The 14710-nt window shown below is 46.8% G+C and overlaps 1 protein-coding gene across 4 annotated transcripts in view; it reads right to left on the reverse strand.

Moving 5' to 3' along the window:
* Positions 1 to 13627, reverse strand: part of LOC311272527 (uncharacterized protein) — a 40488-nt gene extending 26861 nt beyond the window's left edge. For 3 of the 4 annotated variants that reach the window (XM_084378994.1, XM_084378993.1, XM_084378992.1), the window contains exons 1-2: positions 12859 to 13626; positions 1350 to 1401 (exon numbers count right to left, since the gene is read on the reverse strand). In XM_084378994.1, the coding sequence (XP_084235120.1) occupies positions 1350 to 1401; positions 12859 to 12952 (146 nt within the window). In that variant the 5' untranslated portion in view covers positions 12953 to 13626. Of the gene's footprint in view, positions 1 to 1349; positions 1402 to 12858 lie in introns of all 4 variants that reach the window. The other variant, XM_084378991.1, reaches the window with a different exon arrangement.
* Between the last annotated feature and the right edge of the window lie 1083 nt (positions 13628 to 14710).

Raw genomic sequence — 14710 nt, forward strand, 5'->3', positions numbered from 1 at the left:
CTGAGTTTATCTTTACTTAAGATTGGACAGCTTAGCCAGCTGACGTCTTTTGTTTACCCACATTTCATTTCACCACAACATCCTCCTGTCTGTGTCCAATTACTGTTCATATCTCAGGCTAATCTGCTGCCCTGCTCTCCACCTCGCCCCCGCAGGAGCAGGCTAGGATGATACAAAGAGAGTAGCCTGCAACCTTCTCCAATTTTAGGCTACGTAATGTTTTCCCAAATATAATTTCAAATATAAAACAGCCATCCTTCTGATAACACTTCTTGTCCCCCCCCCCGCCGATCAACCCAACTATACACTGTTTTCATGCTTTTTTGGCTTCATGGCACCCTTTGTCTAACTTATCTTATCTAAACTAGTGCAGGTGGTTTCTTGACTTAATCCCAAGAGGTTAGGTGGTGCAGAAATGCAGGAAATGTGTTAATGCGAGGGGAGGAACCCCTTACCGTCGCTCGCTACGTGTCTGTATACCAAGTTTGTTCCGTATTTTAAAACATGAGGCACACGTGTACACTGGGGGGTGAAAAGTTACACGCAAACCCACCAGAGATGAGCAAAAACAACATGTTCAGTTAGCAAACCGTTGCTTGTCACATCCAGCAGTCGCATGTCTTGCCCCCTGGTCAATGTAAGTCTAACATTTACCCTCTTTCATCTGTTTTCTACCAACTCCAAAGGGGATTATCTGTCTCTTCAGCTCCTAAATGCTTCACTATGTTAACCAGCTAGTTTGCCTTTCTGCTATTTTGGCGCTGAGCAGGAAGCGTACGGTGGATTTTTCGGGGCTTTTTAATTGAAAACAGCTGCCTGCTGTGGCTGAAAATTACACTATGACAGCGGTTAGAACGAACCAAAATAGGGTGTTAGACTGAAACTCGCTATTCAGCTCTGTATTTGCATGATAATTCTCTGTGGACTCCCTTTCACATTGTTATTTGATGAATTGTTATTATAAAAATACTCACGAGCTGCTTTAGATATTTCAGATGTACTGTACTTTGTAATCCCTTGGCGGGTATTGACTTCCAACCACTGCCCTAAATACTGTGTTGCCCCGGGGGGTATTTATATTTTGCAAACTGGAAAAAAAAAAACATTTTGAATCTAAATAAAAAAACTGAACTGGAACACGACTCAGGGATTCAACTCTGTAACTGCAATCTGTTGTGTTCATGTCAAGAAGAGAGAAAGATGGGACAGAGTTAATGAAGGAAAGGAGGAAAGGACTGGCAGGGAAAAACAGAAGATGTAAGGAAAGGAAATTAGCCTAAAAACAAAAAAAGGATGCTGGGAATGTGGAACAATGACAAAGAAAACATGAAGCAGCTGAAGTCCCTCACCCATCTGCATCCTGGATGTTGACGTTCACCCGCTTTGCAGCTCCGAGGAGCTCTGAAACACACAGAGGAGAGAGACTTAGAGAAGGAGAGGGCAAAGAAGAGGAAGAATAACAAGCTCATTACAAAAACAGTCTAAACTTCAGAATCCACTGATTAATTTATTCTCTCCTTGTGCTCATCCTAATGTTTCATTCCCTGCAGGTAGAGGTGACGGCGACACTTCCTTTACCTGTGAGCGAGCGCTCCAAAACAAGAGACTGTTTCTTCAACGAGCAAAAACAACAGAGGTCAAGGAGACGCGACCAGGTAGAGAAGACAAACAAAACTTCACTGTAGGATTTTTACTTGTATAAATTTGAGGTTTATCCACATTAGACATCTGCAACTTGTGTGTTTCTCAATTGATTCTTATTTTACTCCAGTGTTTCCTCGGGCTGCGACTAACAATTATTTTCGTTATCGATTAATCTGCTGATTATTTCATAAAGTGTAAAAAGGCTCGACAGAAAATCCCAGAGCCCAAAGTGATGTCTATCCTCATTTACGACCATAAATTACAAAGAAAAGCAGCGAACCCTTATTTTTAAGAAGCTGGAATGAGCAAATGTTTGACATCAAATGACTAAAAAGATTAACGGATTATCAGAATTTTTGTATTAACTGTCTTTCAATGGACTGATCATTGCAGCTCTAGTGTTTACAAACATTACGACTATAAAAGGACTTCAAAACATGAATAACTTGATTTAGTTGTTTCATCCTTTTATGCAAAGAAAAGCAGATTAACTTAAGAACGATAGCAGGTTTCGATCATGTGTTCTGGCTTTTAAAAGGAACAGTTCCCCCCAAAATTAAAATTCGGTAATGATCTATCCCCCCGCATGCCGATCAAAAGACGGAGGGGGAGTTTCGTAGTCCACAAAACATTTCTGGAGCTTCACAGCAAAACAGCGTCGCAGCGTTCTCCTGAACAACCGAGGTAGACGGGGACTAACGTTCGGCCCACGTAATCCAAGTGTCCTGAGACCCTGAGACCCCAAATTGATTCGAGAAGACGTTATTTACACCCTTTTTCACACCCAAATCTTTGCTACAGCTGCTGAGCTAAAAGCATTAACGCTTAGTCCTTCTGAAGTGGGTGCACAAGCTCAACCGTGCCTCAAGGGTGTAAATAACGTCTTTTCAAATCAATTTGGGATCTCCGGGCTTCTGGAGACGTGGATTACGCCAGACGAGCTGTATGGAGCCATTTCATGGGCTTCTTTTGGTTGTTTTTTTACGTTTTTAAAACAAGTCCCCATCCACTTCAGTTGTTTAGGACACTGCTTCAACGCTGTTTTGCCGTGAAGCTCCAGAAATATTTTGTGGACAAAGAAACTTCACCTGACTTCCCGTCTGATGCGGGTGAGCAGATAATGGCAGAATTTTCATATTTGTTTCATGTTTGGGTGAACTGTCCCTTTATTGCTACCAGTTTGTGCACATGTGGATTTCAGACACACGAACAGTATCTTTGTTTATTAACGCATTACAATGCAGTGATATGAATAAATACACTTGTGTGTTTGGGTGTATGGATGCGTCTGTGCTCGTGATTATGTGGCTGTTGATGTGTGTGTCTGTTGATCTTGATCTTTGACAGGATCATCGGAAAAAGACGAAGACACCAGCCAGCAGGAAGGAGCTCACACACACACACACACACACACACACACACAAACAGCACACACACTCCGGAAAAGGACACAGAAACAGCGGCTTGTTTGTCTCTCCGCCTTTACTTTTTTTTTTCCTTTTTTTTTTGGTCAAACCCTCATAATCCCGCAGGCCGTAATCTGTAGCTGTTCCGTAATCTGGGGAAAAGCTTCTCCCTCTCTCTGCAGCTCTATCTGCACTTCATCCCTTCATCCTGCTCTCACACTCTAATTTTCCCTGTAATTTGCTAAAGAGCGCGTGCTGATTGGTAGCTCTGCTGTTTCTGTTTACACTCTGCAGATGACATCATTCTCCTGCGTGTCTGTGTGTGTTTGTGTGTGTGTGTGTGTGTGCACGTGCAGGTTCCCCCTCATCTATCTTGGATTAAATATAAGAACCGTCCCTTCCCTCCCCCCCCCTGGAGGCAGCTGAATCAATAAGTGCAGATATCTGTGTCACCATCAGACCAGATCACAGAGCCACACGACCCCCCCGACCACAAACTTATGACAGGGCCTCCACATCCAAAGCGCCCACAGTTATTCTACTGTCTTCTTCTTAATAGATTATCTTCTTTTGCAACACAAAGTCTGGATCATGTTATTACTTAATAATGCTCCCGTCTGACCCAAAACCACGATGTATATTTAATCAAATACTTGGACGCAGCTGACGTAGGATGGGGGGGTATCAGTCTGCCCTCAAAATCTCCATCGTCTCTTTTGTTCCAGAAGCCAAAACGATCGCTCTCAGGACCGTTTCCATCCTCGAACTTGCGCTCATTTCATTCATAACCCTCTACATAATTAAATCAGTTACTTAAATGTGTTACAAATTTTAATATTAATGTGTTTTGCTTCTCTGACTCGAACTGTTTGCTTAAGATCATCACCCACGATGTCTCTCTGATGGTGTCCTTGGACCAGGGTTCACTTTTTTTTTTATGATAATTTCAGGCACAACACTGCAACCGAGCCCCGGTTACCATGGCAACCTCTCGATGTGCCATTCTCACAGACTGTCAATCAGTTGGCGTGGATTACTCCGATATTATTCGGCAGCATCTCGCTCGATCTGCAGAGTTTATCCGACGTGAATTCGCGACACGTTTTATTTCGAGACCCTTCGATCTTAACAGAGGGCGCCAACAAGCCTGTTGGGAGAGCGAGCCGCGGTGTAACAGAGCACATTCGCCAAAAACCTCAGGAGAGGTGAAGTGGAGGTTTTTTTCTCAAGGGTTCTCATTACCAGACATGTTCTGGAGTCCAGTCTCCATCACCTCTGACTCCGCCTGTCATCACGCATTTGGGGTTTCGGCGTAACGTGTAGCCCTGAACAAATGCCAGCGCTGACATGACTTTTCTCTTTCTGTTTTCAGACGATTGCACACATATGTTACAGCGACCGGACTCAGGGTCACAGTGTGCCAATAGTCCAGGAAGTAGATCGCATTTTCATCCAAAGTACAAAATGACAGGTTAACAAGACGATGTGATGGGAGGGATGAGAGTTTGTGTTATTGTGCGCTCTGGATAATTAAGAGTTTAATAATTGTAGTTGTGAATGTTGTTATTGTGAGAAAAGCAGCAGATCTCTTCTTCCAGATTTTATTTTGGATTTAGATATAATTTTACAAGTACACAAAATATTATCAATATTACAATATAGTCAGGTGCAAAATCCAAATCTCAGAGGCTGCAAGTTTTTGATAAATGTAAAATGTGTAACAAAACAGCTTTATAACGAAGTACTGAAGTCACCAGGATTAAATATCGGCAGTTAACGTTTCTACAAACCACCGATATGTTCATATTTCTACAAAATGTGTCATATCACGTTCAAATTACATGATCTGACTGTTATATTTGAGTTACAATCAACAAGGCTACCAAGCCAGTGACCACAGTTCAAGACTGTGTTTCAACATTTGTAAGCGTGACTGGATATTTTTCAGGAGACCTCAAGACACTTTCCGGCCAAAGCAGTTATTTTAAGCCGAAACGTGACCTTTTCCTAAACCTAACCAAGTGGTTTTTGTGCCTAAACCTAATCACATCATAGGCACAGCGCTGTCACAACGTAAAATAGATAAATGAACCTACGGGAACGTAAAGAAGCAACCTACAGGAAAGTCTCAGCGTATCTGTGATCTGCAGAAACATACACTGCCAACATTTATCCTGGGGATTGGGTTGAGTGCTGAAGTGTTCCCGAGATGTCGAGGCCAACAACTTTACTTCTCCGGATACAAGAAAGCATGTTTGTTTGGTACAGACCCCCCCAAAAATGTCACATCATGATGATTTTAACTTATTTTGGTGAAAATGAAAACTGTGATGCAAAAATGATCATCCCCACTAATCGTGACACACTGCTCAGTGCTGTTACACAGTGAGACTCATTAAAACTCGGCAGCGGTGATTCAGAAAACTGACAAAAGTGCGACTAAGTGCTAAATGTCAGTCTGTACTTTCCTGCACAAAGTGGAGAAAACAAACACAAATTTAAGACAGAAGGTCAGATGGACTACTTTTTGGAAATCTGTGTGTTTGGCTGCACAGCGGGAGTATATAGCTAGGGCTGCAACTAATTGATTATTATCATTATAGATTAATTCACGATTAATCAACTAATCATTAAGTTGATAAAAGGTCAAATAATTGGGGAAAAAACACAATTTCTCAGAGCCTGAAGTTGCTTCTTTTGTCCACCAACAGTCCAAAACGCAAAGACTCTTCATTTACTATCATAAAAGCAGCAGATCTTTAAATTTAAGAGGCTGGAAACAGCAAATTTTTGTCATTTTTCCATAAAAAAATGACAAAAAAAGAAGAATCTATCATCAAAAAAGTTAGTAATTAATTTTCTTTCTACCATCTGATTGATTATTGATGGTGTAAATATCTTTTTATTTCTTACTTTTTCATCATTGCTGTTTTTAACTGATACTCTCTAGTTTTGCTGCCCCCTTGTCTGCTGCGATAATGCACATTTCCCTGCTGTGGGAGGAATGAAGGATTATCTTATATTATCTAATTAATCGCTTAATCGTTGCAGCTCTATTTCTGCACACCGGATACACCAACTAGTCAGAGAAACATATGGTTACTTACGTTTATTTCATACATTTCCTCTGCACTAGCAGGACTTTGTTGGTTCCTGGCATTTTGAAGTCATTAATATGTTTCTCAAAGACCAAAATCAAACATGACAACGCAGCTTTGGCTTCTTCTTATGGGAGCTTTTCACCTACATGTCTACAGTTTATCCCTTTTAAAGGAGGGAAACACAATTAATGTCAAACTTTGCGAAGAATGCTGATTATAACGTCCCGGAGCCCAGGCTGACATATTCACATGGCTTATTTTTAAGCTTTGAAACTCCCCTCAGTTTATTTTTTTCAGCGTGACGTTGGAGCAAAGTGTTTGGAGGTTATCAACATTTCATGAGCAACACTTGTTGAGAAATGATCCCACTGAAGCGTGCTACAGCGACGTGATTTCCCCGAATATCTCTGCCGTGTTACTGCTGGTCTATCACCGCTCTCATGAGCTTAGATATGGTTGTTTACTTGATCTGGGGAGAATAACAGACCTTTGTACTTCAGTCCATTACGAAACACTATGACTGTGCCAAAAAAAAGGTCAGTGTTGGTGCACTTCCTTGATCGCTGATAGGGGCAGATACATTGTTTAAATTACTTTGTGCCCATTTCGGTTTCTTGCAACAACACAAAGGAGATACAATTATGATAGGGATGGTCTTATATCTCTAAGATAAAGAGCTTTATTGCAACTGTGCCAAAGATAAAGAAACCATTATCAGAGGGTTCAGAAATACGTCTCACTGTGTGGATGCAGGCGCTGGCTTTTAATGCCCATTCATCTGACTGTGCAGGAGACTCGACATCTCTCTGTCTGAACTTATTGATAAAAAACAACTTTTGAGCCAAAACACCGACAGAGGATTTCTTGACTTTGCGCAGACAGCGAGGGCAGCAAGACTATAAAACGAGAGGATAAGTCTGGTGATTTATTATTGTCAGAAAATCCCCAAAGAGAAAGAATGAATTAAAGCATTGTCTGAGCAGCCAAAGCCTGATTTAGTGTGGCTTATTAAATAAGATAAAATTAAATCACTTGTACCGTCTGAATGTCCAAAATATGTTCAACCCACAGTAAATAAAGTAAAGGCAGCCAGAGACGCAGGAAGTTACAGCTCCCGGACAAGAATTAGCCGGGGCCACTGTAAAATGTGTGGATTAAACGAGTGATATACAATGTGTTAATGAAGCCTTTTTCACACTAATCAAGAGAGCCCACCAACACCCACTCACATCTGGCTTTGCCTTCAGTAAGGAAGGGAACTGGTGTTGATTTCCAGGTCAGATGAACATGAAAATTAGTGTGTGGGTTTTTGAAACGTGGGTAAACCTGCTAAAGATAGGCAATTAACTACTTTTCTAATCTTCATAGATTATACCCTGATTTGGAAACATCTTTTTTTTCTGGAGCTGATGAGGGAAGCAGCTAAGGAGTGAGACATCTCGCTTCGTTCTCATCTCTGTTGAGAGCTGCACATGCGCAGTACGGATCACGTTACTTTTTAAATATCTTTTGCTTCGGTTCTCTTCAAAGCTCAGCATTGACCGAACAATGTTCGAGTGCCGTTCCAACAGTGACGGATGGATTTTGCGTCCACTTGAGCGTTGTGTTTCTTTTTATCACAGCCGATCGGAGCTGGAGCCGATAAACATCCGTGACTACTGTGGAGTCAAATGACGGGGAGTGGATGCCGATTGTACACACTCACATTAAAGACGAAAGCCAGATGTTACTGGGTTTCTTGTACAGTGTGAAAGGGGGACAGCAAAGGTAGGGGGGTGGCTGGGCTCGTTCGACGGCTCATTCACAGGACTTTCCCCCCAGAGACCGGGATCCACGGTAAATTCACTGACTAAGCTGGCGAATTTGATGTGTTGGGAGTGAGAATGTATTAGTACCATTTTTTATGACCTGACCTGGACAATTTCTAGCCGTGTTTGTGGCGACCAAAACAGGTACTTTATGCCATAACATGATCTTTTCATCACCCCAATGAAGTGCTTTTTTTGCCTAAACCTAATCAGACTACAGAGTGTTGTAGTCTGTAGTCCTAAAACCCGGAAATCAATAAGCATTTTTGCACTTCCGGTTCCCTCGTCTCAAAGTCTATCAGGTTTTTGAATTGGTTTTCAGGTAAATGCCTTAAGATATTTACATGTTTTGTTCTACGACATAAAATACATCATTAAATGTCCCACAATTTAATTATAAACCGCTCATGCGTCTTAAAAGCGATGGTTGCTAACAGGAGACTAAATGAGACTACAGAAGTTGTCACGGACATTAAACGTCATCACGCTTATAGAAAACCTGTTTAGTAAGACGCTTAGTGGTGACGTTTAAGTCATGCGACTGTAACGTAGTCTGTAGTTACCGGCCAAACATTAGCTTTTTACTTCCACCAATTCAATTCACGCTTCAAAATCACAGAAGCGGTGTTCATCTGCGAAGATCATCCTGCTCGTATCATAAACTTGTGTTCGCCACAGAGCGAAGAGCGAACCGCGGCGAAGCTAACTTCAGGGTTGGACTACAAAAATACATCATCGCGACACCACTGTGTTAGCACATCTTGTCAAAACATAAAATATAAAATTGAATGCAAAAAAAAACCATTAACTTGCAACATAGTCATAATTTGCAGAAACGTGCAGGCTAGCTGTTTCCCCTCTGATTCCAGTCTTTATGCTAACCTTAGCTAACTGTGTGCTAGCTCCAGCTACATATTTACTGTACACACACGAGGGAGGTATCGATCTTCTCGTCTAACTCTACGCAGTAAAGAAAATAAGCACGTTTCCAAAATGTCCAACTGCTTTAATTAACCTGGTCCTGCCACCGCTTCACTTCCTTTAATCCGCTGCATCACATTTTTGACAGAGTAAAAAGCTGCATTAGCACACTGTTAATAAAACAAACGCACTCAGGCACATGACTAACACCCGACGTGTTAAGTGTGTTTCTGTACATGCCTGCCTGTAATTATGTGTGCTTGAGGTGTGTGTGTGTGTGTGTGTGTGTGTGTGTGTGTGTGTGTGATCCTCCAGCAGAGGAACCTGACTTCCTGTTCAATTATTCAAACGTAAACCTGAATTCACGCCGTGAGACGCACACACACACTCACACCCTCCACGATTCACCCTTTAACCTCCTCCCATCACTTCCTGCCTCTGCGTTCGTATTTGGATATTTCCCTCCTTCTGTCCTGCTCTCTCCCATCCTTACCCTCGTCCTCACCCTCGTGCCCCTCACCCTCTGTCCGCCTCCCCCTTTCCTCTTTGTCAGTGTGCAGTGGACTGAGCACTCAGAGCTGATCTGTTCTGGCATTTGAGGAGAAGCATTTTTCTTTTCCATGGCACTGCTGGAATGTTCAGAGACAAACACAGGAGAGGAGGAGGAGGAGGACAGAGGAGGACAGAGGAGGAGACGGGGAGGGGAGGAGAGGAGGAGGAGGAGGAGGAGGACAGAGGAGGACAGAGGAGGACAGAGGAGAGGAGGAGAGGAGGAGGAGGAGGAGGACAGAGGAGGAGGACAGAGGAGGAGACGGGGAGGGGAGGAGAGGAGGAGGAGGAGGAGGAGGACAGAGGAGGACAGAGGACAGAGGAGGAGACGGGGAGGGGAGGAGAGGAGGAGGAGGAGGAGGACAGAGGAGGAGGGGAGGGGAGGAGAGGAGAGGAGGAGGACAGAGGAGGAGGACAGAGGAGGAGACGGGGAGGAAGAGGAGGACAGAGGAGGAGGGGAGGAGAGGAGAGGAGGAGGACAGAGGAGGAGACGGGGAGGGGAGGAGAGGAGAGGAGGAGGAGGACAGAAGAGGAGACGGGGAGGGGAGGAGGACGTAGGGGGACAGAGGAGGAGAGAACAGAGGAGGACAGAGGAGGAGACGGGGAGGGGAGGAGAGGAGAGGAGGAGGACAGAGGAGGAGACGGGGAGGAAGAGGAGGACAGAGGAGGAGGGGAGGAGAGGAGAGGAGGAGGACAGAGGAGGAGACGGGGAGGGGAGGAGAGGAGAGGAGGAGGAGGACAGAAGAGGAGACGGGGAGGGGAGGAGGACGTAGGGGGACAGAGGAGGAGAGAACAGAGGAGGACAGAGGAGGAGACGGGGAGGGGAGGAGAGGAGAGGAGGAGGACAGAGGAGGAGACGGGGAGGAAGAGGAGGACAGAGGAGGAGGGGAGGAGAGGAGAGGAGGAGGACAGAGGAGGAGACGGGGAGGGGAGGAGAGGAGAGGAGGAGGAGGACAGAAGAGGAGACGGGGAGGGGAGGAGGACGTAGGGGGACAGAGGAGGAGAGAACAGAGGAGGACAGAGGAGGAGACGGGGAGGGGAGGAGAGGAGGGGAGGAGGAGGACAGAGGGGTACAGAGGAGGAGATGAGGAGGGGAGGAGGGGAGGAGGAGGACAGAGGAGGACAGAGGAGGGGAGGAGGAGGGGAGGAGAGGAGGGGGGAGGACAGAGGAGGACAGAGGAGGAGAGGAGGAGGGGAGGAGGACAGAGGAGGAGACGGGGAGGGGAGGAGAGGAGGAAGAGGACAGAGGAGGAGACGGGGAGGGGAGGAGGACAGAGGAGGACAGAGGAGGAGACGGGGAGGGGAGGAGAGGAGGGGAGGAGGAGGAGGAAGAGGACAGAGGAGGAGACGGGGAGGGGAGGAGGACAGAGGAGGACAGAGGAGGAGACGGGGAGGGGAGGAGAGGAGGGGAGGAGGAGGAGGAAGAGGACAGAGGAGGAGACGGGGAGGGGAGGAGGACAGAGGAGGACAGAGGAGGAGACGGGGAGGGGAGGAGAGGAGGGGAGGAGGAGGAGGACAGAGGAAGGAAGGGGAGGAGAGGAGGAGGAGGACAGAGGAGGAGACGGGGAGGAGAGGAGGAAGAGGACAGAGGAGGAGACGGGGAGGGGAGGAGGACAGAGGAGGACAGAGGAGAAGACGGGGAGGGGAGGAGAGGAGGGGAGGAGGAGGAGGACAGAGGAAGGAAGGGGAGGAGAGGAGGAGGAGGACAGAGGAGGACAGAAGAGGGGAGGAAAGGAGGGGGAGGAGGAGGACAGAGGAGGAGACGGGGAGGGGAGGAGAGGAGGAGGAGGAGGACAGAGGAGGAGACGAGGAAAGGAGGAGGAGGACAGAGGAGGACAGAGGAAGAGACGAGGAGGGGAGGAGAGTAGAGAGGAGGAGGAGGAGGACAGAGGAGGACTGACGAGGAGGAGAGGAAGAGACGAGGAGACGAGGGAAGGAGGAGGATGACAGAGGAGGACAGAGGAGGAGGGGAGGAGAGGAGGAAGAGAGAAGGAGGAGAGAGGAGGAGGATGACAGAGGAGGACAGAGGAAGAGATGAGGAGGGGAGGAGAGTAGAGAGGAGGAGGAGGAGGAGGAGCACAGAGGAGGACAGATGAGGAGGAGAGAAGAGGAGACGAGGAGGAGGAGACTAGGAGGGGAAGGGAGAAGGAAGAGGAGGAGGAGGAGGAGGACAGAGGAGGAGAAGGAAGAGGAGGAGGAGGAGGAGGAGGAGAGGAGAGGAGAGGAGAGGAGAGGAGAGAGGATGGAAGAGGATAGAGGAGGATACCAGGAGGAGAGGAGAGGGAAGGAAAGGAAGAGGCATGAGAGAGAGAAGAGGACAGAGGATGAGGTAGTAGAGGAGAGGAAACAAGGATGAAAGGATAGGAAACAAGAGGAGAGGAGACAAGAGAAGAGGAGGGGAAGGAAGGAAGGAAGGAAATGTAAGGAGAGAGGATGAGAGAGGAGGAAACACAAGGGAAGAGTAGAGGAAAGAAGGAGATATGTATGAGAGACAGAAGAGGAGAGGACAGAACAGTGGAGGAGAGGAGACAAGAGGAAAGGGGAGGTTACAAGAGGATGGGGAGGAAAAAGAAGGAGAGGAGAGGAGAGGAGAGGAGAGGAGAGCATGGAGGAGAGGAGAGGAGAGGAGATATAAAAGAAACGCAGGGGAAAAGACAGGAAAGGAGGAGAGAGGAGGAGAGAGGAGGAGAGAGGAGAAGTGGAAAAGACGCTGAAGAGAAGCAGAGATGAGGAGATTCAGAGGAGAGGAGTGGAGAGCGGCCTGGTGATGAAATGGTAGAGGAGGAGAGCAGTTTCAGGGCTGTAATTGAAATCTAATTATCACCTCAAGTCCCAGCTGACTCCACGTCAAGCACCCGCACACATCTGAGCGCCACGTATGCGCACGCACGCAAATGTCTGCACGTGTACGATCATCACATTATTACCACTAACATCTGGCGTCTTCACACACCAATAATCCGCCTGTCCCGAGAGCAGTGGAGGACCTCCGCGTGCTTTCACCTCTCGCTCTCTCTCTCACGCACATACCAATACACACATCCGCTCTGGTGTACACACCCACACACACACACACACACACACACACACAGAAATGATCAATGACGGGAGATGGGTGACAGGCACCTCTTAATTTCTGACTGCATTCGGATGACGGCTGTCACACATGTGCAACGTCATCACTATCACACACCCAACGTCATAACACACACGCACACATAAATACACGCATGCATGCACACACACACACACACACACACACACACGCAAACACAGTGCAGCACCATTTAGGCTAAATGGCATCACATCAGATTTGGCCTGCACTGTCCTGACCTGGTAATGACGGGTGTGTGTGTGCGTGTGTGTGTGTGTGTGTGTGTGTGTGTGTGTGTGTGTGTGTGTGTGACAGGAGGATGGAGGGATACTGACTGGCTTTCCCTGGCCGAGGTCTCTGTAGAAGCCGCTGAGCTGTCAGCAAGTCCTCGGTCTTGACGGCCTGGAGCAGCTCCTGGTCCTTCCCCATGTCCCCTCCTCCGTCCCGCCTCGGTCCGCTCGGTCCCGCTCTCTTCCTCTGAGCGCCCCTCTCTCCTCCGTTAATCCTCTGCTACATCCTGCCGCCGCTCCGGGCCTCCCTCTGGAGCTGAGGCGCGGAGGGATGGATGCTGCCGGGAGTGGGATGCTCCGGTTCGGCCAGGAGTCCCGCTCAAGTCCCGCTCTCGCTCCCCTCCGCGCGGTGCTACCGACCCACACCTACCACCGCCGACCGACCGCCCGGACCTCGCTCTCCGTCGGGATGCTCTCCGGCCGCGCAGGAACACGCTCGCGACAGATACCACAGATCCTATCCGCGTGACGATTTCACCGGGTCTACGTGCGTGCCGTGCGTGAAAACGGTGGAGCTCGAGCGCCCTCCTATATGACGGGTCAAATCCGCACCGCTGAAATCTCACGAGCCCTCAATCCGCAGAATAACGCGCGGGTCGCTGATGTTTAACGTGTGACCGCTGTCTCCGCCGGCTCGCGCCAGCTCTAGCGCGCTCACACGCACGCACACACACGCACGCTCGCAGCCACATATGACATTACATAAACACGAGCTAGTAGTGCGCGCGCCACTCCAGCGGTTGTAATCCCGGTCCGCGTGTTTGCGCGCGTGCGGGCGGACGAGTCAAGAGAGGTCGTTTGACATAATAATGGACTCTGTCGCGTGCGGGAGGTGCACTCAGAGCGCGGGACAGTGGGTCGCGCGGACCCGAGAGACACTCAGTCAGACTGGATCTGAAATATTCAGACTGACTTAAATAAATCTGGGATCATTCATAAATATCTTGCACTGCAGCTTCATTTTTAATGTGCAGTTTTATTTTTTTATATGTATTAAAATAATGTAATTAAATCGATATCTTTTTATATAACTTTACCCTCGATTTGCACAAGAAAATCCCCAGACTCCCTTTAAATAACGCTTAATTTTGCGAGTTCTTGAGTAAGGAGAAACTTTACAAACTCCGTGAAAGGTTTACTACAACAGATTCTTACCTACTTGGGTCTTCTCGTTAATTCGGCAAATGTTACACATGAAGATATTCGTTTCTTTGTGTAAAATAAATTGTTTGCAGTGTTGGTTAACGTCACTTTTAAAAGGTAACTCATTACGTTAAAAGATTACTGCCATTAAGAAAAGTAACTTGTTACGTTACTGCGTTATCTACTGAGAAAAGTAACGCGTTAGAGTACTTTACAGTTACCAAAAATGACTGTAAAAATGCTTTGTGACTTGTGCGCATGTTGGTAATATTGTATTGTGCAGAAGGCCTGCAGCCTTTGAATGTATTGACTCTGCCCTCGTTTTGTAGCCTTCTTTATGGCCCACGACTGATAACTCTGCAGGCTAATAATAGCAATGACAGAGGCAATATAACATTTACAGCTCTTGATTTTGCCGACAACCTGACAGTGAACTGGGCAAAGGGAAAATCCCCAGACTCCCTTTAAAAATTGCTTAATTTTGCACAAAGCTGTAGCCATGCTGTTTATCATGGTTAGTCTTTGTCAGCCCTAAATATGCACTACTCAAAATGAGTTAGGGATATTGGGATATGGGTGCATATATGCATGGATATGCAATAACAGTCAAATGAAATGTGTTGCGTCATTGTTGGGGACCAAAAATATTCACAAAACACAAAATAAGAATTCAGATATGGTGCCGCACAAACAAACCAGCCTCGCCTCAGTATGTGTCACAGTGGTGATGGTTTTACGTCAACACGTTTAAGGT

This window comes from Pagrus pagrus (assembly GCF_965226575.1).
Source record: "Pagrus pagrus genome assembly, chromosome: 2".
Taxonomy (NCBI): Eukaryota; Metazoa; Chordata; class Actinopteri; order Spariformes; family Sparidae; genus Pagrus; species Pagrus pagrus.